The 24,386-nt window shown below is 39.9% G+C and overlaps 1 protein-coding gene across 9 annotated transcripts in view; it reads right to left on the bottom strand.

Annotated features, from left to right (window-relative positions):
• SLC35F1 (solute carrier family 35 member F1) overlaps positions 1-24,386 on the bottom strand; it is a 487,869-nt gene that overhangs the window by 76,259 nt on the left and 387,224 nt on the right. For all 9 annotated transcript variants that reach the window (XM_084777332.1, XM_084777331.1, XM_084777329.1 and 6 more), the window contains one exon: positions 6,886-7,013. In XM_084777332.1, coding sequence (XP_084633458.1) covers positions 6,886-7,013 — 128 coding nt within the window. The remainder of the gene's footprint in view (positions 1-6,885; positions 7,014-24,386) is intronic.

The raw sequence follows: 24,386 nt of genomic DNA, 5'->3' as shown, positions 1-24,386 counted from the left end.
GAATTAAATTAGTAAGGGGCAATGCAGCGTGGTTTCTGGGGCAAATGTCTTCTTCCCCGGCCACTTTTTCATTACTTAATGGGTTTATTTGTTGTGGGGGGCAAAATGACACTAGAACTGTCTGTCAGACTCAATTTGCTTTTTATTTTTCCCTCATCCTTGCTCAGTAGATTGTAACAAAAGACAACTGATATTTCACTGGAACTTTCGCTTTGTTTTCTTACTAGATTGAGTAAGTTATTTCCTAGAATGCAGCATTAAGTAGGATGTTGCAAGGCTACTCTGAGGAAGGTTACTGAGCAGCTGGGTGTATTAGTAATAGTGGATGTCCTGGCTAATTGTTTTGTTTGCTTTTAACAATCTGATATAAACATGAGCCATCTGGGGAGAGACACCATCAATTGAAAAAAAAAACTCTTCCAACCCACTGGCCTGTGGGCAAGCCTGTGCTGATCAATGATTGCTATGGGAGGGCCCATAAGCTTATGTGGGCAGCACCACCATGGAACAGGTGGCCTAGGTTCTGTAAGCGATCAGGCTGAGCAAGCCATGGTGAGCAAACTAGTAAGCAGCATTCCTCCATGGCCTCTGCTTGTGTTTCTCTCTGTAGGTTCCTGCCTGGGTTCCTGTCCTTGCTTCCCTCAGCAATAACGCGTGACTGGGACCTGTAAGCCAAATAGACTCAATCCTTTCCAAATTTTGGTCATGTTAGTTTTCTTCGTCACAATTGAAACCAAACCAAGGTAAGAGTATAAAACAAGTTAACCTGAAAATCTGAGGCTCAGTGATCCAGTGTTATGAATTAATTGTTACTGTTTGCTACAAAGAAAAAAATTTAAAATAATTGAGAAAAAAGCCATAAATCTTAAAAGGCCAATAACTGTGACTTTTGAAGGCTAATCATAAAAAGAAAAGAATAAATAAATAAATATCAAACATAGTTCCAAAGAAGACACCTGCTTATTTGCCCTACATTCATTTAAAAATGTTGACCCTGGTTCATGTCATGGCTCTGCCAAGAAGCCAGAATTCTGCTTTTCCTGTGCATCCATGCTTTCTTAGATGCTCCATAAGTCTTTAGATTTAGGTAGAAAACTGTTGGGAATTTCTGTGCCCCAAATGCTAGAGACTGATGCAATTTAATTAACCTCTTTAAAAATATTGATTATCCAGTATGCGTTGGATTTCTACTAGGAACTAGAGCATCAAAGGTGAAAAGGAATTGTGTTTGCAGTAAAAGATCTTGAGTTCAGTGGAGTAAATAGAAATACACAAATTTATTCTCAGGAAGAACTGTGAAAATGGAGCAAGAAAAAAGTACAAGAGGAGCATCGGAGCCAGAGGAATCCTTCTCATAATGGGACTTATAGAACTGAGCTAGGAGCTAAATTAGGTGCACAAATATTGCAGCTGGTCCTCTTGCATACATCTGTAGCTCAAAATATATGACAGAGATAAAAATTGGATGAGATTGATCCAATCCTTACTACTAAAACTAAACTAAAACCGGTAGTAGTAACCTTACTAAGACATATTTGTCTATCTGTAGTAAACCAATGAAAGAAATCTCATTCCTTATTGGTTCAAGGAGTTCACATCTAAGACAATTAATTATTAATATTCCAATATTCTCCAGCTATTTGTATGGACCAATCAGAGTAGGCTTCTAGAATTTTGTTCATTGGTTATGGGAAGGTGATTTGTTTGTTATTTCACTGGTCATGAATTAAGAATTCTGTGGTTCTTTTTTTTTGTTTTTGTTTTTGTTTTTTTGCATGCCATTTGCTTCTTTCTTTTTTAAAAATATATTTTATTAATTTATTCATATTACATCTAAATTGTTATCCCATCCCTTGTATCCTCCCATTCCTCCCTCCCTCCCATTTTCCCCTTAATACCCTCCCCTATGACTGTAACTGAGAGGGACCTCTTCCCCCTGTATATGCTCATAGGACATCAAGTCTCTTCTTGGTAGCCTGGTGCTGTCAGAGATCTACATTGTGACCATGGCCAGAGCCTACCATAGGATAAGCCAACAGGGACAGAAGAAGAGAGAGATAGATGCCATTATTAAGACATCTGACCAACTGTACTGAAGACTGCTCTTTCTCTAGGTGCTCTAGTTAAAGCACACAAGATAGTGTTTTACCATTATAGACAGTTTTCATTGCACAATTAATAAATGATTTGAAAGCATCCTGAATGTTGAAAGGATTTTTAAATGAGAAAGATATCAATAGCTAGAAGATGAATGGAAAAATATATTTCAAATAATAGAAAAGGCTTGGCCAAAGGTAGTTTAACTCTCTCCCCTCCCCCCCTCTCTCTCTTTGTGTGTGTGTGTGTGTGTGTGTGTGTGTGTGTGAGAGAGAGAGAGAGAGAGAGAGAGAGAGAGAGAGAGAGAGAGAGAGAGAGGTGTATAAAGTGTGTTTAAAGAAGGTTTTTTTTTTTTAAAAAAAATGTGAAGTGTCTGCATTGGAAGACATTCCATTTTTATATCTTATTCTGACTGAAAAAGACTAGACAAAAATTGTCTTGTTTCTAATTGAGGAAGGCAATGAAAAGTGGAACTCAGAAGACTACTGTCTGTTCAGTGGCAACTTGCACTGAATACCCGATATCACATTTGCAGACCACATTGCCAGTGAGTTTTGTTTCCAAGATTTTAAAAATGGAACTTGTAATAAAGTACCCATTTCATAAAGCCTATTTCATTTAAATTCACTATGTACATGTACATTGTTAGTGCAAGTAGGATGTAACTAAAGGATTTTTCATTTTAAAGCCACAATGATCACTGTTAAAGGAAAGACAAGTGTCTAATCATTCTCCAGTTAGAGCTTGCAACTGTCTTGTGTTTTCTTAGTTTGGTGATATTTTTAAAAATCAAAGCAAATGTAAATGGGAAATCTTATAACCATATTAGAGATATATATTTCTAAAGGCTAATTTATGCATGCTTTATAAATTATTCTAATGAGCCACAGTTCCTGTTTCGAAGATGTCTAAAATCTTACCAAGAGCATAGGATGTGAGCATGTCCAAATATAGTTCAACCAAAAGAAATACTATACATGGTGCATGCAGCATCGTGGAAATAATTTTTTTTTCTGTAGAGGAAATGGTAAGAAGGAAAATGTGGAAATAGGAAATTCAATTTCCAGATGCATAAGCGCTTATACCTTGATGAAAGAAGGTTCCCAAAAGAGCAAAGATGCCATAGAGATAATTTTATAAATGTCCACACTAAAGAAGAGGTGCAGGACCTCTGGGGCTTCTTCATCTGGACACTGGCCTCCAACATCAGTCCCCAAAGCCACAGAATTTTAAAAAGTAAGTTAAGAGGTTTAGCTCAAGTCTTCTCTGCTGGTTCACTTCTTGGTTTTTTTGTGCCTCTTCACTGGAATTCATCTCACAAATGCTCTCAGAGTACCAGCTGAGTGTCAAAACGGGCTGGGGGTGAGGGTTGGACACTTCAGACAGTAGGGTGTTTGCTTTGAAACCATGAGGCCCTGAGGTGGATCTCTAGAATCCACAGAAAGGATGGTGTTGAGGAGCATGGCATGACGTTGCCATCCCAGGGATGAGAGGCAGAGATGGGCTTGCTAGTCAGTCGCATAGCCTGCCAGGCAAGTTCAGGTCAATGACAGACCTGGTCTCAAAACTAAGGTAGATGGTGCCTGAGGAATGACACCCAAGGTGGTCATCAGACCTCTACATTACATGTGTATAACTACATTTACACAAACATGCACACATGCCTGTGTTTATACACATGTAAAAAGTATAAATGGAAGCTGCATGTGGTCATGGTCCTAGAAAAAAAATGTTAGCTGCTTTTCTATTAAGCTATCTATTATTTTTGTTTGCATTTTTGTATGTCCAAAAACTCATATAAATGTCTAATCTCTGTTGCAAGAATATGTAGAGACCAGGGCTCATTGACAGGTAATTCGGCCACTGGCATTCGACCATCGCTGCTGAGATCAGAGACATCAATCCAGTGGGGTTTGACCCTCCTGTTCCTGTTGTCCTTGTTTTCATTCTTTGATACTAAATTCCCCAGCCTCTAGGACAGTGAACCAATCCTTTCCCAACCATTCTGAATTATCCACTTTCCGTTATTATATCATAGTAACAAAAGAAGACCAAGAGATCGTCTTTGAAATTCATATGAAAATTAGGAATGTGACTAAATAGCAAAGCGAAACAAGGCGTAGGTCACTTCTTGTTCAGTCTGTGTTGTCCATATTTACTCAGGTATTTGTGTATTTGTTTATTCACTTATGTCATTGAAGCTCCAAGACAAATTAAAAGAATGACAAATATGAAGTCTCAGCTAATGCTTACTGGTGAATAATGTTCTTTCCCTTGTAATTTTAGGGTAGTTGTGAAATCAATACTATTTCTGCACAAAGATAAGTGAGGGTGAAACAAATACAACCAAACTGATTTGAGTAGCAAGGAAAATGAGCATCCAACAATGATAAAAACTAAATTAAACTAGTATTTGTGTTTGTGTGTATGTATGCATGTGTGCATATATATGAGGGAATGGGGAATAAGGGAAATAAACATAGTAGCTATCTTCATACATAACATATTCTGAGAATTTTATTCCTGTTCTTTTAGGAAAAAATTATATTCCTTCAGATTTAATATTTAATGCATTAAAAAGCTAAAAGAAAAGACTATTAAGCAGCTTGCTTACTTAATTAAAGTCTATTAACATTCTAAAAAAGTTAAGTTGTGATGAAATCAGATTTATTTTTATACTTATTAATAATTCTCCTGCTGACACAAGATTAGTTGGCAGCATTCAAATTCATGAATTACTTTTTGCATTGTAAATGATTATTTTGGCATATTAAGAACAAAAAAGGAAAAAGCTGTCCAATTATACCCAATTTAGTAAAAATTAATGACATATAAATGAAGTTCAATTTAATGTTTTAAATGATCTACCTCAGGACTCAGTTATACTACTCTTGAACATATAACCAAAGGACGCTTCACCCTACCACAAGGACACTTGCACAACTATGTTCATTGCACCTTTATTCATAACAGCCTAAAACTGGAAACAACCTAGATGTCCCTCAACAGAAGAACAGATAAAGAAAATGTGTTATTTACACAATGGAGTATTACTCACCTGTTTAAAAAAATGATATAATGAAATTTGTAGGCACATGGATGGAACTAGAAAAAGCCATCGTGAGTGAGGTAACTCAGACCCAGAAAGACAAATATGACATATATCCACTGATTGGTATATATTAGCTATTAAGTAAATGGCAATCAAGCTACAAAGCACAGACACAGAGAGGTTAGGTGAAAAGGAGGACTCTAGCAGGGATACCTGGGCCTCCCTGAGATGGGGAAATAGAATAGATTCTGCAGTTGGATAGGAGGCAGGTGAGAGAGAGAGAGAGAGAGAGAGAGAGAGAGAGAGAGAGAGAGAGAGAGAGAGAGAGAGTAGAGGGAGAGATGACTGAAGCTGGGGGCATTTGGGGGTGATATGGAAACCTAGAGCAGTGGAAACTCCCTAAAATCTATAAGGATGACTCTAGTGAGAACTCCTCGTAATGGAAGATATGGGATCTGGACTGGCCATTTGTAGCCAGGCTAGGCTTCTAGTTTGGGGGAGTGGGTTACATTCAGTTGAGTTTTTGGCTGAGGAGGTCCTATGGAGATCCCTAAACCACCCAGGCTGACACTAGGATAGACAGTTGCTCTCTGATGACTGACAGCAGAGCTCCGTTGCCAAGGACAACATCCATTCAGTATATTGAATGCAGAGAGGTTGATCTGGTCCTAGCTTGGAGCCTTTACCAACATGTTCTAGTCTTTTTGGTGTGGCAAAGAAGTCTTCAGGTGTTCAGAGAAATCTGAACACCGTCAGAGAAAACAAAGAACAAAAACAAAAATAAAACCCTCCACCTACAATCTGCAAGATGTGCTGATGGCATTGGTACTGAAGGACTTGTGGGAGTGACCAATTAATGTCTGGTTTAATTGAGGCCAACCCCACAACAGAGAACTCATACCCTATACTACCTGGATGGCTAAGAACTAAAGGCTGGACAGTCCAGAGACCTAGAGTAGAACCAAACACAACCAGGAAAAAAAAACCCAATGAAATGATTCCTAGTGATATTCTGATACACTCATAGATCAGTGCTGTGTCCAGTCATCATCAGAAGAGGCTTCCCTTTGCAGCAGAGGGGCGCACGTGCAGAAACACACAGTCAGACATTATGTAGACAGAGGTCTCCACCGGATCCCTTCACTCAGAGCTCAGGGAACCCCATGGAACAGGGGAAAGACTGTAGAAGTCAAAGGAGTGGAGGACACCAGAAGAACACGGCCCATTGAATTGATCAAGCAGGGCTTGCATGGGCTCATTGAGTCTGAAAAGACAAGCACAGGGTCTGTTTGAGGTTCTCTGGGAATCTGTTATGGCTGTTAGTGTGGCATTTTTGTGGGACTCCTAGCAGTGAGAGCAAGAGCTATCTCTGACTCTTTTGCCTGCTCTTGAGACCCACTTCCTCCTACTGGGTTGCCTTGTCTAACCTCGATATGAGAGCTTTCACCTTGTCTTATTGGATTTCATTTTGCCCTGTTCAGGTGATGTCTCTTGGAGACTTGCTATTTATTGGAAGAGAAGGAGTGCATCTAGAAGGGAGGAGAGATGCGGGGAAAGCTAGGAGGAGTGCATGGAGGGGAAACTGTGGATGTGATGTACTGTGTGAGAGGAGAGTCTATTTTCAACTAAAAGATAATTTACAAAGAAAGGAGAAACTCATCATATAGTATACAGATTTCCCAGAAATTTAACTCAAAGTGTGCGGTATCTGGAAAGTTGAGAAGAGCTGTCATTACCTGAACACTGGTCAGAGTTGTGTACTGGTAAGCCTTGACCACTAGGTAATTAGCTTCCAAGTCTATGAGTCCCAGGATCATATACTTCCACCATCTTCGTCGTAAAATTGCTAGGAGGTTTTCTTCTCCTGTGTTGCAAAGTTAAGAAAAGAAAATGGCTTAAGTTCTTGACATATAACCACATTACATAGTTAGAATTTTAAATCATTACAGGATCATGTACCTACATACGTGTATTTTAAAATCACAAACTTACCTAGTGTTTTAAAGACTCACATACTTTACTTAGGACATTGTTCTCATGGTCACTTCCGGGTCTGCAAATTATTTTCTAACCAGAGTAAGGCTAAGTAGGTCATTGCTTACCATGGTACATTTTCTTATGGATATATGAGAGAATAATTGTGTCATGAGAAAAGTGAAAGGAAAATTGTTCGAGAAAGTTGCATTGCACAAAAACTGAAAATATGCTAAAAATTTCAAGACTGTGCTAAGACAAAAACAGACAAAAAAAGTAGCCAATTGGAAAAAGGTTTTGTGTGTATGTGTGGTGTGTGTGTGTGTGTGTGTGTGTGTGTGTGTGTGTAAGTAGGTCTATAGTAAGACTCCAAGATACAATCCAGAAGGTTCTTTTGCTTGAATAGCCATTTTAATCTAGAGATGTGTGAATGTGTATAGACAGAAAAGATGCCACTCGGCCCTTGTCTCGGTGCTGCCAACAATGAATTCATTACCTTGTCTTACAGTCATAGCCCGTGAACAGACTTTAGATGTCTTCATTCTTATTTTCATATCTATTCCAAGGCTAATTAAGCCTTATTTGTTAAAGTAGTCCAGTCATGATTACACAGCTCTTTTTGTGTCACGATGCTGACTATACAGACGCTCTGAGTGACTGGTGATGGTGTATATATGACTTATTGAGCAAACAAATTACTTCAAAATATAGACATTTAAAGCAAGAAATATTTATTGTTCTACAGTTTCAAGGGGGTGGGGGTCAAGAATCTGCTCAGTGAGCTTAGCTGGATGCTTAGGATTCAAGACTTCAGTAAGTTTCAGGCAAGCTGCCAGCTGGGGCTGTGGTCTCATCGGAAGAACTGATGAGGAGGGGCCTTCTGAATGAACAAGCCCCTTCCTTTCGCTGTTGGAAGCTTCACCACAGAAGACTTCTCAGGGTGCTGTCTCAAATTCACACTGGTGAGTTTACCTCAGGCGATGGAGAGTGAGATTAGGCTTCACATAGCCTCACCCCCCAAAATGACACTTCTACTTTGTTCAGTTCTCTAGAAAAGTGAAGTACAGCCTCACCCAAGGAGGGTGGACTTAAGCATGTGGACAGCAGGAACCAGGAGCATTGGAAACGCCTTTGGAAGCTGCCTACCAGTGTCATGTGTTACTGATGCCCAAGGACCCAAACAGAAGCACATACCGTCACCTGTCTCCCGTTAGGCCAGAGTTGGAAATTTAAAGATCTTGTTTTTTATGAGTGGCATTTCCAAATTCATAAAGACTCATGAACACTAAGTTTTTTCCAGGTTAACGGAGGCTGCACAGGTACAGGTTATGGCTAGTTGACATCAAAGATGCATACCTTGACCTTTGCCACACTTGTCACAGTTGAGGCTCATATGTAGCTCTTTCAGAGGACTGAGACTTCTTATAAACTGCTTCTCCACAGTATTGAGGGTTTTGGGGGTGGTAGCATTAGTGCTTCACTCACACCTGTGTCTATCGCACTTAACATACCAACACATAGTGAGGGTCCGTTAAATGTTTTGAAATGACTGAATCAAAGATCTGAGAAACTGTGAAGTGCTATCTATCTGAAGATGTCAAGACCCAGCCGTGGCATGTGAATTGCTCTCCTGGTTCTGTAATTAAGTCTACAGCCAGAGGATGTGATCCCAGAATTTTTCCTCACAGCGCACCATTTCCTCATATGTGCCTTTGCATAGAACTTTAAGCTTCTTGTCTACATGTTGTATAAATCCACACATATGTCAAGACACACACACACACACACACACACACACACGTTTTTTGAAATAAGTTTTCTCTGTGTAGCCTTGGTTGTCCTTGACTCACTTTGTATACCTCGCTGGCCTCGAACTCACAGAGATCTGCCTGCCTCTGCCTCCCTGAGTGCTGGGATGACAGGCATGTGCTAGTGCATCCGGCAAGATATATTTTATAATCAATGGCTTATTGGTATCACTTAATAGGCCTATCATATGTGGAGCTTTAAAAAAAAAAACAATGGTTGGGATTAAGCAAGGAAGGGGTGACCACTAGACTAACATTGAAATACAGCATTTACAGTTTATTAATAGCCAATGGCCGTTCTTAGAGTGACTTGAACTAAGAATGTCAAAAAAAGATATAGGTAGTGTATGGGAAAGATTCTTTGGACCAGAGAATGGTGTGAGCGTACATACATTTTTCTTTGTCTGAGTCTTTCTAGGTGTTGTTCCCCCTTGTTGAGAACTTTTGGTCATTTGAATGAGATTGGTCCCCATAGGCTCATATATTTACGTGCCACCTGATGAGATGTCATCAAAGGATTATGAGATATGGCCTTGTTGGAAGATTATGTCACTAGGAGTGGGCATTGAGGTTTCAAAGGCCCATGCCAGGCCCAATGTCTGTCTGTCTTATTCCTGCCTGTGGGTCAGAAGCTTCCAGCTACTGCTCTAGCCCTATGCTTACATGCATGCTGCCATGCTCCTTGCCATGGTAACAATGACAATAATCGACTAACCCCTCGACACTGTAAGCAAGCTTCCAATTAAGTACTTCCTTTTATAAGGGTTACTTTGGCCACGGGGTCTCTATCCAGCAATAAATAGAGCATTGGGTAGGACAGAAGCTGGTACCAGGGAGTGGCTTGCCACAGTATAGACCTGACTGCACTGCCTGCTGGTGAAGCAGCAGGAGGATGGGCAGTGGTGCCGAGGACAATGTGAGCAACAGGGGCCCAGTTGAAGAGGTTTCAGTGGAGAAGAGTGTAAGTAAGTGGCCAAGAGACTGTTCTTACAAAATTTTGTCAATGTGGCTTCTTTCTGCCCTTGTCTTACAAATTTGCCAGAGACTATGTTGAAGAGATGTGGATGGACCGTGTTGGCAGAGGGGGTTTCAAGGCATCCTCGGACTGACTGTATCTTGTGGCTATTAGGGATCACTCTCCTGCACATCTATAATGACAAAAAAGCAAACAAGAAGAAATACACAATGCACAGTTTGAGAAGAAAAGGACACTGGAAGATGTAATTTTGGAAGCAAGTCCAATGCCCAAGAAGATAAAAAGGTTAAAGAAAGTCCCGACTTGAAATGGAACAAAGAGAATGGTCACCTTAGGACAAGACGCCACTCAGCCAAGCTTCCAACTTGTGAGCAGAAATTAACGGAAATCTCAAGCAGCAATGGAAACATCAACAACAGAAAGCTGAGACAAATGTTTGAGGAAAAGGGGGCCAAGTTCAAGTATCATTGTGCAGCAGAAATTGGCAGCTTTGGCTATGTGGTTCGGGATTTGGAGTCAAAGATACAAAAGGACTGAAGGGCTATGGAATCGTCTTCTTCAGTTAAAGAAAGCTGCTGAGGCCAGGCATGTGGCAGGAGAGTCACTGCACGGAGGTAGTGAGAGGCCGTGGCCTGAAGCTGTGAATGGGAAGCCTGGATTATATTAGAGACCCCAAGATGTTGGAAATGCCAGAGTTGTGGGATATCTGCCGAGGAAAGCTGCATACCAGGTGTGGGACCAACCCAACAGGGAGAAGTGTGTTGCAGTCAATGAAGCTGAGACCCTAATAGCACCTTGCCATGGGGCATGGAAATGCAGAAATTGAAGTTGGACCTGCTGGTTTTTGTCTTGATTTGGTTCAGTATTTCTTCACTATGCTTTTCCATCTTGGAATAGTAAAATGCATATCAGTTGCATTGCATGCTGGAAGTATATAATATTTTTATTTTATTTTATGGGGGTTACAGCTAAGAAATTGCCTTGAGTCTCAGAAGAGACATTGGACTTTGAAACAATGTTAGGAATGAAAGACTATGAGGACTTTTGAAGTTAAATAAATGCATTTTCCAATGTGAGATGGCTACAAACTTGTAGAGGGCTAGAATATGGCACTTGAAGCACAATCAGCCCCCATTGGCTTACCTGCACGCCAGTTGATGAGATGTCAGGGAAGGATTAGGAGGTGTGGCCTTGTTGGAGGATGTGTGTCACTAGAGTGGTCTTCAAAGTTTCAAAAATCCAAACCAGGCTGCAAAGCTCTCAGCTACTGCACTAGAAGCACATCGGCTGTATGCTGCCACCCTCCTTGCCATGATAACAATGGGCTAAACTTCTGTTATAGTTACTCTTGGTTGTCAATTTAACTATATTGGAATTGACTAAAACCTATCTATGGTGAATTATTTTTCATAATTAAATAATTTGAAATGGGACTACACACCTCTAATCTGGATATTTGAGGTGGGAAATAAACTTTTAATCTAGATCTTTGAGTTAGGAGGGTCCACCTTTAATCTGGACCACACCTCTTGCTGGCACCACATATGAAGGACATGAAAGAAGGAATCTTTCTCTCGTTCTCTCTCTCGCTCTTGCTCTCTGCCTACTCGCTTTACACTCTCACTAGCAAGTGCTTTCCACCACTGGCATTAGGGCCTACTTCTTCAGGATTCCAGCACATACTGAAGAGCAGCTCAGACAACCATCCTTATGGACTGAACTACTACTGGATTCCTGGACTTTCTACTTAGAGGCAACCATTGCTGCATTAGCTGGACCACAGCTATTCCTCTCAAGAACCTTAACTAATACAGCCTCTGAAACTGTGAGCAAGTCTCCAAATCAATACTTTCTTTTTATAAGCATTGCCTTGGTCATGATGTCTCTTTAGAGCAACAGAACTCTAAGTACTCTTCCTCTAAGTGAACCAGCACACACTTCTATCAGTAAGATTGGCACTCTTTCTGCTACTCATTGCACTGGGACTCCATGTGATATGTTCTGTTAATAATTGTGCTCAAGCCACACACAGAACTTATCTTTATTACTCATTAGGTTAGTCACAAGTTGAAGAAATTCATGTTAGTTTGGTCTTTATCTCCAGGACCCAACAGTCCACATCAAATAGTCAATAAATAATATATAAATAAAATTTATATTTAGTAAACCTCAGAAAGGTTAAGTACCACTAAAATTGGGGTGTTAAAATACAACTACTGCAAACATTCTTGTTCTTTCCACTGAAATAGCTTTCTAGTTAAAATTATGAGAGTGACAAGATTAATTTGGTGAGTTTCTGACACTAATACAATGAATAGAAGCCATAAAATTGTTAATAGTACATTTAACCTCAAAGCGTCAAGTGTAAAGTCACAGGTCACTTTCCTTGTTATTTTACATGATGAACAACTGCCAAATTCAGAGCCTACAAGCCACGTTTCAACGCACACTACTAGAAGCCCATGTTATAGTGATGTTACTTGTCCCACTAACCAAGAACATATCCAAGAGTCATTCATTATTTGGGCTCAGATGAATGATGTGTTGCCTTGCTGGTCTGCTAATAACAGCTTCAAGGAAAGGCACACTGTGTAAATGCTTCCATGATGCTTCATTTGATGGCTCTGCCAACACGCAACAGACTTGATTAGCAGAATTATCCAAGATGGAGGGAGACTGCTTTATTTTTGACAGAGGAAAAAAAAACCCCACAAGCCTTAAAAGGAGAACTCAAGGATTTATCTACCTGTCTCACACTGCAGTAAAATAGGCCATTAAAACTTTAAAGCAATGGCAATATATTCATGGAGTCCTTGTGCTAAAGGTCCTTCCAAATCTCATGACACAAGGCCATCCATGGGAACATAATATACTTATAATTGATGAATGTGACTGCTTTGAAATCTCCTCTGGATTTTATTTTTATCAACTGCAAAGGATAATGAAACCTATAAGCAATGAATGTAATCTTTAGAATCATAGTTTGGCATTTAAATGTATTCTATTTGTTATTGCTTTATTATCTGTATGATTAAATACAGATAAAAATATTGAATAAGAAAGTATAAATGCACTCTCTAGCTTGATTTGGCAAATGCAAATGTTTTGTGGCGTTTGTTCCAGATCTTTTGTGAGCAAGTATTATAGTATTATAGATAAAATTGAAGTCCATCCTCTGCCCCTGACTGATTCTATTTCAGATCAGCTATTGTATGAGACTTTCCTGGAAATTGCTGAGACTTGGGATGTTTTAAAGACGATTTCCCACACCAAACTTTCAACTAGTGTCAGACGGGAGTCTTATAAAACTACAGTCTTCCAATGGTTTTGATTAGCTTAAATTTAGTAAGCGGGAGGAAATAGCTTAGGGCTGTGTTCCTAAAACGTTTCAGTAGCTTTTCCCCCCAACTAAATGAAATATTAGGGTGAATCCTCTTATGTAAAACCTTGGATTCATTTGAGACACATTCCAATGTAAGAAACTCTCAGACTTGGATTAAAAGTAACACACACACACACACACACACACACACACACACACACACACACACACACACACACCTCACTCCTTGTGAAACAATGAAAATGTAGGTATTTTTTTGTCTAGTATAGTGTCAAAATTCTGTGGTTTATCCTACAAGTTTCTATCATCAGGAAGATACCTCTTACAATACAAAATCCTGCTCACTAGCTAAAATCTTTAACGGTAGGTTAGCTGGGGATGCATTGGGGGTAAATGCTTTGATTTAAAATTATCTAGGGCAATCATAATGAAACTCTGTATTAATATAAATCTCTCAATTTTCCTGGGGTGAGCCTGCTGAGAGGAAAATGTATTTGTCCTTTTTAATGACAAGACTATTTTCCCCTTTTTCATCCTATTTTGTGAAAAGTGCCCCATTTGCCTTCTGGAACTATCCTGTAATTGGCTCTGATGTCTCAGGACATTAGGCAGATGAGCCTGTCAGTTTTGTGAATTTTGTTTTGAACAAAGAGCTATGTAGCAGCTAATGACACAGGATGTAAGGGGAAGAGGCCAAAGCAGGCTTGCCTCTGGATGTCAGCCACTTGCTTCAAAAGACAACATGACAGGAAGTGCCAGCCTGAACTCTCGAGGGCTGACCTTGAGCTCTGCCACTAGAGCATCTGTCATGGTGGACACAAAGGTTAGCCCCAATGTGGGAAATTAACAGGAGAAAGTGTGAGTGGGCCAGATGCCTGATAAAGCAGTAAGCTGGCTGGCTTGTTGTCCCTACCCACCCTCCCATCTACCATTTCAGATATTCAACAAGGCCACTTCTGTTAACTGTCGTTTATTTTCTGTGGAATACAATTATCAGGTACTGTGCCAGCAACAACATATGTTCTTTTTCTTATTTGCCTGATGCTTTAAAGTCTGGGTTAAAAGCATGGTGTCAGAGACCTCTATGAAAACAGTGGCTGCCACTTACCAGGCAGTGTCACCCTGGGAAACTGTGCTCATCTATAAAATGAAGCAAATACCATTTACTTGAAAAATGCGGGTTAAGTTGTGGTGGGGGTGATGCATATACAGTATCTAGTTTGCAGTATAAGTCATCACAGCTTTGTTATTAGCAGTCTTGTGAAGAAGATATTTTCAGATTAGAAAATTGGAGTTAGAAGAAGTTAGATAGTTTTTCCAAGGTCTATTCTGATTTCTTTTTATTATAAACATTTACTTCCCTAAGAATGGTACTTTTTGTCTACACGGAAAATTCAATGAAACAAGCCAGAAGTGCTTCATATTATTTTTTCCTGAGATTAAGTTCAGAAAAAGGCATTTTGTGAGCAATGTAATAGTAGCAGTGTATACCTCTCTCTCTCTCTCTCTCTCTCTCTCTCTCTCTCTCTCTCTCTCTCTCTCTCTCTCTCTCTCTCTCACACACACACACACACACACACACACACACACACATACACACACATGTATGTGCATTGTCAATGGAAAATACTAAAGAGTTAATTTATAGAATTCACTTAAAACTATATCAACCTACTGGCAGTAAGCACCATAACATTGAGATTATTATCATCAAATGCATTTTTTCACTAAAAGAAACAATGGCCTTTGGGGAAATGGCTGATTACAGCTATGGGTGAAGAAATGCAGTGCACAAGCTGAGCCTAGAACATCCTGTCACACAGAAGAGAGAGGGATCATTCCACAACTACAGCGCTTTCTCAAGAAGATCCAAGGGCCAACTTGAAGAACCTTTCAGCTGGAAATAACCAGGTTGGCAAACATGCATGGAATTTGATAAATCCATGAGCTTTTGATGAATTACAAAACCACCAGGAACATCAAATTCCATGCATGTTTGCCAACTTGGTCCTTTCACTTTGTCCACTGGTTTTCAAAATCGTGCCTTGGTTTAACCAATGTCTTCCAGCAGCAACCAGGTCTTGTTCTTTGTTGGTGTTTCCAGTACCAAGTCCTTCCCCTTCTCCCTCCCATGATTCTGTGTGAGATCCAGCACTGAGTAATCATTAGAAGAGAGGATGCCCTTATGATAATACTCTACCTAAGAAAATGAATGATCAAAGTGATGATTAGAACATCATAGCTTGTTACCTCCTTATGAGTGAGTGGAAATAAGCCTTGACACCAGCAGTAGAGAGAAAGAAACAATCAGGCATAGTGTCTCTTGATAAGAACAAACAAACAAACCAAAAAACCACTTATACGCTGCTATATGCATCTCTATATCTGAATGAGTCCCTGTGCTTAACTATCATTTTAGAAGACACGTGGGAGGGGAACATGCCACTGTACTCTAAGAAGATTCAGTCAGCAAAATCCAGATTGTGAGCCATGTCATAACTTCTCTACTTGGGGCTTGCTCAGCTGAATGATATGAACTGAGGGCTCGCTAGAAAAACGCATAATCTCATCAGCACCCAAACTCACTGAATGCATTACCGTGTTTTTTCAGACTATAAGATGACTTGACCATAAGATGCACCCAGTTTTTAGAACAGTAAAACAAGAAAAACAGTAAAAACAGCAGTTGGACCAGAAGGCGCACTCTAATCCCCCTACACTTTTTTTGGGGGGGGTGGGGGAGTGCATCTTATGGTCCAAAAAATATCAAGTCCTCAAGATTATTTGAAAGGAACTTGTCATATTGGTCAAGAGTTTCTCAGGAAAAACACTGCTTTATAATGGAAGAGAAATTTTTAGGTTGAAGGAACACAAGGAAACTGCCAACCTCCTGACATATGTGGTCATTGCTTGCATCCCAACCTGAATAAACTAAAACATACATATTTGTGAGACAACAAAACACTTGAACCTTCAGAGGCAATTCAACAAGGTTGTTTTTACGTTACTGCCTTTTAGAAACACACACTGGAATAGTTACAGATGAAATGCATGCTGCCTGAAACTGCTCACAAAAAAGGCAAGGGGTGAGGGTAAGAGTAAGAATATTCGCCTGGCCATCAGTTGCGTTTGTTGCAGTTGAAATGTTGCTGGTGGGGTTCAATGTAATATTCCGTCTCCTTTTCTATTGCTGTAAATAAGAAAGTTGCAAAAGAAAAGACTGCCATCATGAAGAGAGGCTCTTGCCAACAGCCAAGCTCTGGCTGGGACCTATGAATACCAACAGTGGCTTTATCTTTGTGTTTGTAGACCTCACTCCTCCTTACCGTGGCCTTGAGTTATAAGGGGTATTATATGCTTTTAACAGCCAGAAAATGCGGAGCTTTGAATCGCATTCTGTCCGTGCCCTTGTTCTAGTCTTGGAGGTCAGGATGAATATTTGACAACATTTCTGGCACAAGCCTTGACAAGCTCTTAATGGCTAAGAGCCTCTTGCTCATTCCCTGCCTCCTGTTTGTCATGGTGATGGTACCGTGCTCTTGTGCCATGGGAAATAATGTCTTGTCCCTGCAGCTTCCTTTACAGGAAGCACCTGTCTATCTGGGGGCCACAAAAGTTCTTGTAGGGAATTCTTTGGGCAGTACAGTTTCTGTAGAAGTTACCAGAGATTAAACACACTGCTGGGATGTCACCCTTTCAGCTGTTGGCTCTGCTTTCCCAAAGCAGGCTGCCTGAAAGATAGAAGTACCCGAACTATAGTGTATCCAGCTTGGTCACAATATATTCATGGTTCAGATATGACTGTCTATAACGATAGAGGAGAAGATACAGAGAAACAAGCTAGTATCCGAAGAAAAGCCTCTTGTACTCTGCAGCAAATGCACTGGGAACACAGATACTGCAGGGGCAGACAGTACAATGATTTTACAAGATATTCACAAGCCCTAATCATACATGCAGGTACAAATCAAGTATTCAACAATAAATAAAAAAATATTTTGGAAGCAAGAACAACAAAAAAGTAAGGCAATTTAAACTTATTTATAATATTAAGAATCCCGTTGTCTATATAATTATATAAATGTATACTTCATGATTACATCATATTTTGCCATTTCCTTCCCAGTTTTGTTTAGTCTGTTTTTAAAACTTGAGTGCTTTTAGAACTTCCAATTTCTGGGCTCCACCTCAGACAGGTCTGGGCTGGGAGTCAAGAATCTGGAGTATTTTTAAAAGCTTCTTGGAGATTATGATGCTACCTGTATTTGATTACATTTTGGCAGTATGGTCTGAACTAATAAACAATCTGGGTATGTTTCTGTCTCAGACATTTTCTCTGGGGTTTGCTAACCATTGGCTCATAATTGAAGCTACTAATAAGGTATAGGTTTTTGGTATAGGAATTTGTGTGACCCATGTTCTAAAGTGGTTGGAACCCCACAATGTGTACGGGCTCTGAGACTATCCACAAAGGCATCATGAGGACCGTCTCTCCAATGCCTCTATCTTGAAGAAATTCCCTCACTTTGGCCCCTAGTAAGCTTTTCCATAAATTCTCAAAGTCTTTGTGTATTAGTATATTGATTTAAAAACCTAATCTTACCCTTTTTTATATCTTAAAAATGTTTCCATGTATTACTTCCATATTAAATAGTAAAATTAGTAAAAAAAAAAAAAGGGGGGGGGAGGGCGGGAGTCCCTGTTTTATAATCTCTTCCTACCATATCTCATTTATTGATTTATATTCAGAATTTTAGACTCACCAAGATAGGAAAAGTTGCCAAATAGAAATAGACAAAACACTATGAATGTAACATTTATATAAGTTCTGGTTGTTTTGTGGTTCTTTGTGTTGCAGGTAGTTTATTGTATATATGTGTAATAATATAAATGTGTATATAATCTCTTCCTGTACATCCTTGTAGAAGCACATCATTTTCTGCTTAGCAAATGCTTAGTGATTCTATTACAAACAAAGCGTGAGATATACATTGTACAGGTACATCTCACGGATGCTCAGATCCTCATTTATATTAGCTTCTACTATATTTTTTCTTTTCTTTAGTATTAATTTATTCTTGTTACATCTCAATGGTTATCCCATCCCTTGTACCCTCCCATTCTTCCCTCCCTCCCATTTTCCCCTTATTCCCCTCCCCTATGACTGTTCCTGAGGGGGATTTCCTCCCCCTGTATATGCTCATAGGGTATCAAGTCTCTTCTTGGTAACCTGCTGTCCTTCCTCTGAGTGCCACCAGGTCTCCCCCTCCAGGGGACATGGTCAAAGGTGAGGCACCAGAGTATGTGAGAAAGTCATACCCCACTCTCCACTCTACTGTGGAGAATGTTCTGTCCATTTGGCTAGATCTGGGTAGGGGTTTAAGGTTTACCGCCTTCTACTATATTTTTACATCTAGATATTGTGGGACATTGTATCCTCCACCAATCTATTCTTTTATTTATTGTTGTCACTATTACACTGATTTGGCATGTGAGTATTGGCAGTATCTGCCTGTTGAGGCCTGAAAATAAGCCATGCTAAAATCCAAAGAGGCATATACCTTTCTAAAGGTCCTTTTTACAATATAAGGTTTTTAAATCCTAAAATAAAATATAACAAGGTCACTAGCAATCCTTACTAATTGTGTTTCTTAAAAATGTAAGTTTTTTCTCAGATATGTGCCCAATTGATAAGACAGAAATGTCTAGAAATAGAAAGATAAATATATCTGGAAGGTAATCATCCCAGATGCATTACAGATGGCCTGTAAATGGTCAATATCCAGAATTTGTTAACAGTCCACCTCTAAGGTTCCCTGACTCGGGGTTAGCATGGACAATCACTGGTATTAGACGAACTTTGGGGAACCAGAATACACTTGACTGTGTCTCCGGTTGGCACTGGTTATTCAGCAGCTTGAAAAATGATGTTACATTTGTACATGCATTTCCTTACATGTCAGTGAAAGAAAAGCCTTTTTACATTCCCAATTAGTAGTCACGACACGAGGAAAGGGAGGCTCACAGGGATTCTTAATGTGCAACCACGAGACACTTCACGTTGTTCTCCACAGTCACTCCACTGACTCTCTGTGGTCTCTTCACACGTCTTACATCTTGGGTCTAATTCAAAGGCCCAGCTTGAAGGGCACACATGTGCGTGCACACACACACACTCTGCATGCATGCATGCACTTGGGGCACACACACACATTTACCAAAACCAGGCTATTTTTAGATCTGACTTCAAAGAGTCCGGCTGGACATATGGAGGGTACTGCAAGATGGTAGTATTTATCTGTCTGAGAAACAACACCTAACCGTGGCATTGCTAACACCCTTGGAAGTAAGACCTGGATAGATTTAGTCATGTGAGGACATTCTGAGTGCTTCATCCCACTTGTCTGGTGCGCCATGCCTATGAACACTTTGGATGCTTCCTCCATCCTTTTTTGCTTAACTATTTTCTGCAGAGAAAGTGTGACTTAACCATGGTCTGGTATAACTGGGCTTAAATCCCCCCCAAAGTACCTCCTCCTCCTCCTCCTCCTCCTCCTCCTCCTCCTCCTCCTCCTCCTTCTTCTTCTTCTTCTTCTTCTGAAAAAAGATTGGGCCATCTGTCCAGTCTGTGGCTCTGCCATCTGTAATGCCATCTGCCCTTGAATCTCTAACCTGAGCAGAGGAAAATTAGGATGCCCTTTTGACATGTCTGTGATGCCTCAAGTATGTGGCATTGGCAAGTAAAACTGACAGATAAATAATATATCAAGAAAGTTCCCCTTTCAGGAGAGGAAATTACTTAACTGACCTTGTAGCATCCTATTAGAGTTTAAATTAAGGCTTCTGGGGCTGCTCCTGCTGTATTTTTAAAGCTGAGGTCGGAGGAAAAAAGAAGCAGAGGCACACAGTGTCAGCAAGAAGGGATTTAAAGGTTGAGTGTGGGTGGGGCAATGGCATTTGTCAAGATTATTGTTTTCTCTGTACTAAAATACACATAATGTTGAAAATCACCCTTTGTTCATTAAGTGCATACTTCAGTGACATTTAGTGCACTTGCACTGCTGTGCAACCATCGCCACTACTGAGCTCCAGAACTTTCCATCACTTTATTTGAAAACTTTGCACCTATTGTACAAACAGCCCGGTCCACCCTCTTCAGGCAGAGGACAGTAGCCATCCAGTCTGACTATTCTAGGCACCTGACGTGAGCAGACACACACACAATCTATTCTCTTGTGTCTGACGTATTTAATTTTTCATGCTCTCTGGGTTCGTTATTCTGTGTGTGATGTATCAGAATTTCATTCATTTTTAAAGCTGATATTGGTTATATATTTATCCAGTGATAGACAGTTGAGTTGTTTCCACCTTTGGGTATTATGAATAATGCTGCTTATTATGTGGCTGGGACTCTATTTTCACTTTTTAAAGAAGATATGTGTGGGAATAGAAATTGAGGTGATAGAGGGTAGAGAAATGGCACAGCCACGACAGTGCTCGTTAGCCTTCCAGAGGCCCCGAGTCAGTTTCCAACACCACATTTGGCATCTTACAACTGCCTATGACTAAAACTCCAAGGAATCCTGCACTTACATGGCAAACACACACACACACACACACACACACACACACACACACACACACACACACTAATATAATACAATGCATTTCTCCAAAGAAAGAAATTGACTTTGAAGTAATAATCTTTTATAAATAGTCATGTGAAGAATGATAGAAACTGTTTCCCAGATGTTTAGGCTCCTCTATGGCTTCCTGTCAGTTTTTTCCAATAGCTGGAGCACTGCCTAATACCTGGAAAGTCTACTCGAATCACATTGGAATCTAACTAACAGCCAGTGTGTGAGAAAAGGATTAGGTACGGGAGTAGATCTTAAACAGTCTTATGTTTGTATTTTATCAGAAACCAGGACACCTGCTATTTTGGGGCTAAAGTAAAGTTCTGCAGGATACTCATGTGTAAGTGTAAACTGTAGCTCATAGCTATAAGCAGTGTTGCTCTGTGTTCAGATTCCTTTGGAATCTTCAAATAAAATGGTAAGAGTATAATTCACCTGTAATAAGTATCTTCCTGACAGCTAATAAATGTCATCAATTTTTATGAGGAGAACCTTCTAAATAAATTATCGTTGAATCCTCTGACAACTTAGCTCAGGCATTTCCTGACAATCCTCGTTTTTCAGACTTACACTAACCTGAAATTCGCTGTTAATTTTTCCCCAAACTCTGGGGGGTGGTGGTGTCAGGGGCAAAGAGGAAAGAAACTTACCTTCTTTGATCCCATATAGCTTTTTAATTTTTAAGAGATAGTGGTAATAAGAATTCTAAAGTCTATGATGATCTAGAATAAAAACGTGCATAGCAAGATCTCAAACAAAGTGTTCATATTCCTTGGAGGGGCAAGGGATGAAATACACTTTTACATATGCCATCACCAGCCAAATGAATGTCACTTTTAAGTGACAACTAGATTCCTTTGCTGGGTGAGTGATGGAGCGCATCCTTCCTTTACATTCAGAATGTGCTGTATTCATAGTGTTAAAATTAAGATAATGAAACAGTGCCTCTGTCCATGGTAGATGCTAGACCATATTTAGACGTCAGCGTCTGGAATCTTGCAGTCATCAAACTGGCCAAGTAGAAACATGTCTACGAGGGCAAAGAGACCACCTCCATCAACAGAAGTGTTAGCTGTTTATGCGAGCCAACACAACTCAAGTGGACTCACCTCTCTTAGTCTTTTAACATCTCCATTTCAGCCACTTCCCCTTTATGGGAGAAGCTTATTAGCAGGTTTCCTATTGTGACAGGAATCCACACTAAAACACTCATGACTTCTACCTTGTGGCTCACCATTGTCATGTGCCTGTTGCCTAGCAACAAGACCATCTTATCTTTACAGCCAATTTAAAAAAGATGTACATCTTAGACCACTTCTTAGTCTTTGTTTTATTTTTTAAATATATATTTTTTAAAAAAAAAAAAATATATATATATATTCTCTCTCTCTTTTTAGGTACAAGAAGGAAGTGCATGTGCCTTTCAGATCTTTTATGCTTCATCTATTTACCTCAATGCCTCATAGTCTGGCCAAACAAAGAAACCCCTAGATAGCAGAATGTGTCGGATGGCAAAGAGCACTGTGGCTGACAGCTTCTTCCTGGCATGTAGAAAGAACTTACTTAGGAAGAACTTAGCAGCTCCTATTAAGAATCCCCATGACAGGACCAGGAGGCAGCCTAGGGTTCTTTTTCCCTCCTGATATTGGGGAGAAGGTTCCTGGAGAAAGGTCTTGAGTCACATAGTTTAGAGGAAAAAATACAGAAGTACCTGATGCTTATCACAATATTTAAGAGATCAGAAATTGAAGAGTAATGCAAGCTCAGGCAGTGCATTCAGTATTCAGTCCAGGGCCTCATTTAATCAATACACGTTGACCAGGTTTCTGTTAAAGATGTGTGTCTTTTAGAGAAATCCCTGAGCAAGAGTGTTGAAATTCCTCTGGTTTGATCTCAACCCCCATTATTTCCCTTCCTTCTACTGACAAACCTGGCTTTTCTCTACAGAAAGGAAAGGAGGGAGGGAGGGAGGGAGGAAGGGAGGGAGGGAAGGAGGGAGGAAGTGAGGAAGGGGGGAGGGAGGAAGTGAGGGAGGGGGGGACGGAGGGAGGAAGGGAGGGAAGGAGGGAAGAAGGAAAGAAGGAAGGAAGGGGAGTAGACTTTATTTTAAATTCTGCCCCTTCTTCTAAGACTGGCCCACCCCTTTTCTAGTAAGAGCAGAGATGTAGACCATCAGCATCTCACAGGCAGCATTCAGCCACCTTCTTCCCTTTCCATTCCTGCTGCAGGCATCTGCAGTCTTTCATGCATTCGCTGCTATACCAGTTAACAGTTGCTACTGGCATCTGCAAGGAAGACACCCCAGAGTTTATTGGTCTTGTTCATGCTAAGCAAAATTACCTATCTCATCTCTGGGCTCTCTTTGAAGAGATTATGAAAGTACTCAGCTTCAAGTTTTTCCAGGTACCAGACTTCCTGCATGCCAGCAGCAACAGAACCCAGGTGAGAAGTTTGATTTGTCCTAAACATTAATTTTTGTAGTGACTGCATTGTCCACCAAAACAAGTTTAACATAAGGAGACCTTTTAAAAAAATATACCATCATAAGTTTCTGTGTTCAGGTACAATGAATCACTTTTTTAAATAACTAATTTCCTCTTAACTTGACAGCCACACCCCAATTTGACCTTTTATAAGTGGTGATTTTCCCATTATGTTTTCAAAGAGTGGAACTCACCTACATTAATTTCATGGCAAGTGAAGTAACTTCATATCATAAGCCTATTAAGACACTTCCACAGTGAGACACCCTCAAACCCACGGATGCTTCACCCCGTAGAAACTTTCAAATTCCAAAATGACAGGATCCTTGAGGGTAGAACAGATCATGTCATATCGTCTTTGCTCCTTCCCCATGGCACTAAACACAGCATCATATACATAATAGCAAGTGACACATTCACTGAAGAAGGAGCAGCTAAATCAAGCAGCTCACAGCACAGGTTGTAGCAATCTTGAAAAGCAGACTTTTATTTTGAAAAGTGAGACATATGAGCATAATTGACTGTGTCAATGCTGCCCCAACAGAGAGTTGGTCATTTAAAATGTTTTCAAAGTCATTTAAAAGAAAGGAGTAATATCTTAGAATTTTCTACTTTTCTACACTTTGAATATATTTTTTTTCCATTCTCATAAGCAATGAGAAGGAATTTGTGAACTGGCTCTCGTGTCATTTTTATCTTATACATACTTATACGTGTGAGTATGGGTGTATATACATCTTCACATACAGTGTGTTTTTGTAAGGGTTTTCATACAGTTTATAGAGTTGGTATCATGCTCTAGATATATGCCATTTTGTATATTTAGGGTTTTTTACTCACTATTGTTTGTGAGTTATCCATGTTATATGCAAATGAATTTGGCTCATTTAACAACATATGTAGCACATTGCAATACATTTTAGTTATCTATTCTTTCTATTGCCAAATTCACAGGTTATATCCCATTCTTCTACCATAAACAATACCACAATAAATATGTCTTGGGGATTGTATAA

This window comes from Acomys minous (genome assembly GCF_964271855.1).
Source record: "Acomys minous genome assembly, chromosome: 3".
Lineage (NCBI taxonomy): Eukaryota > Metazoa > Chordata > Mammalia > Rodentia > Muridae > Acomys > Acomys minous.
This window is presented reverse-complemented; position numbering and strand designations above follow the sequence as displayed.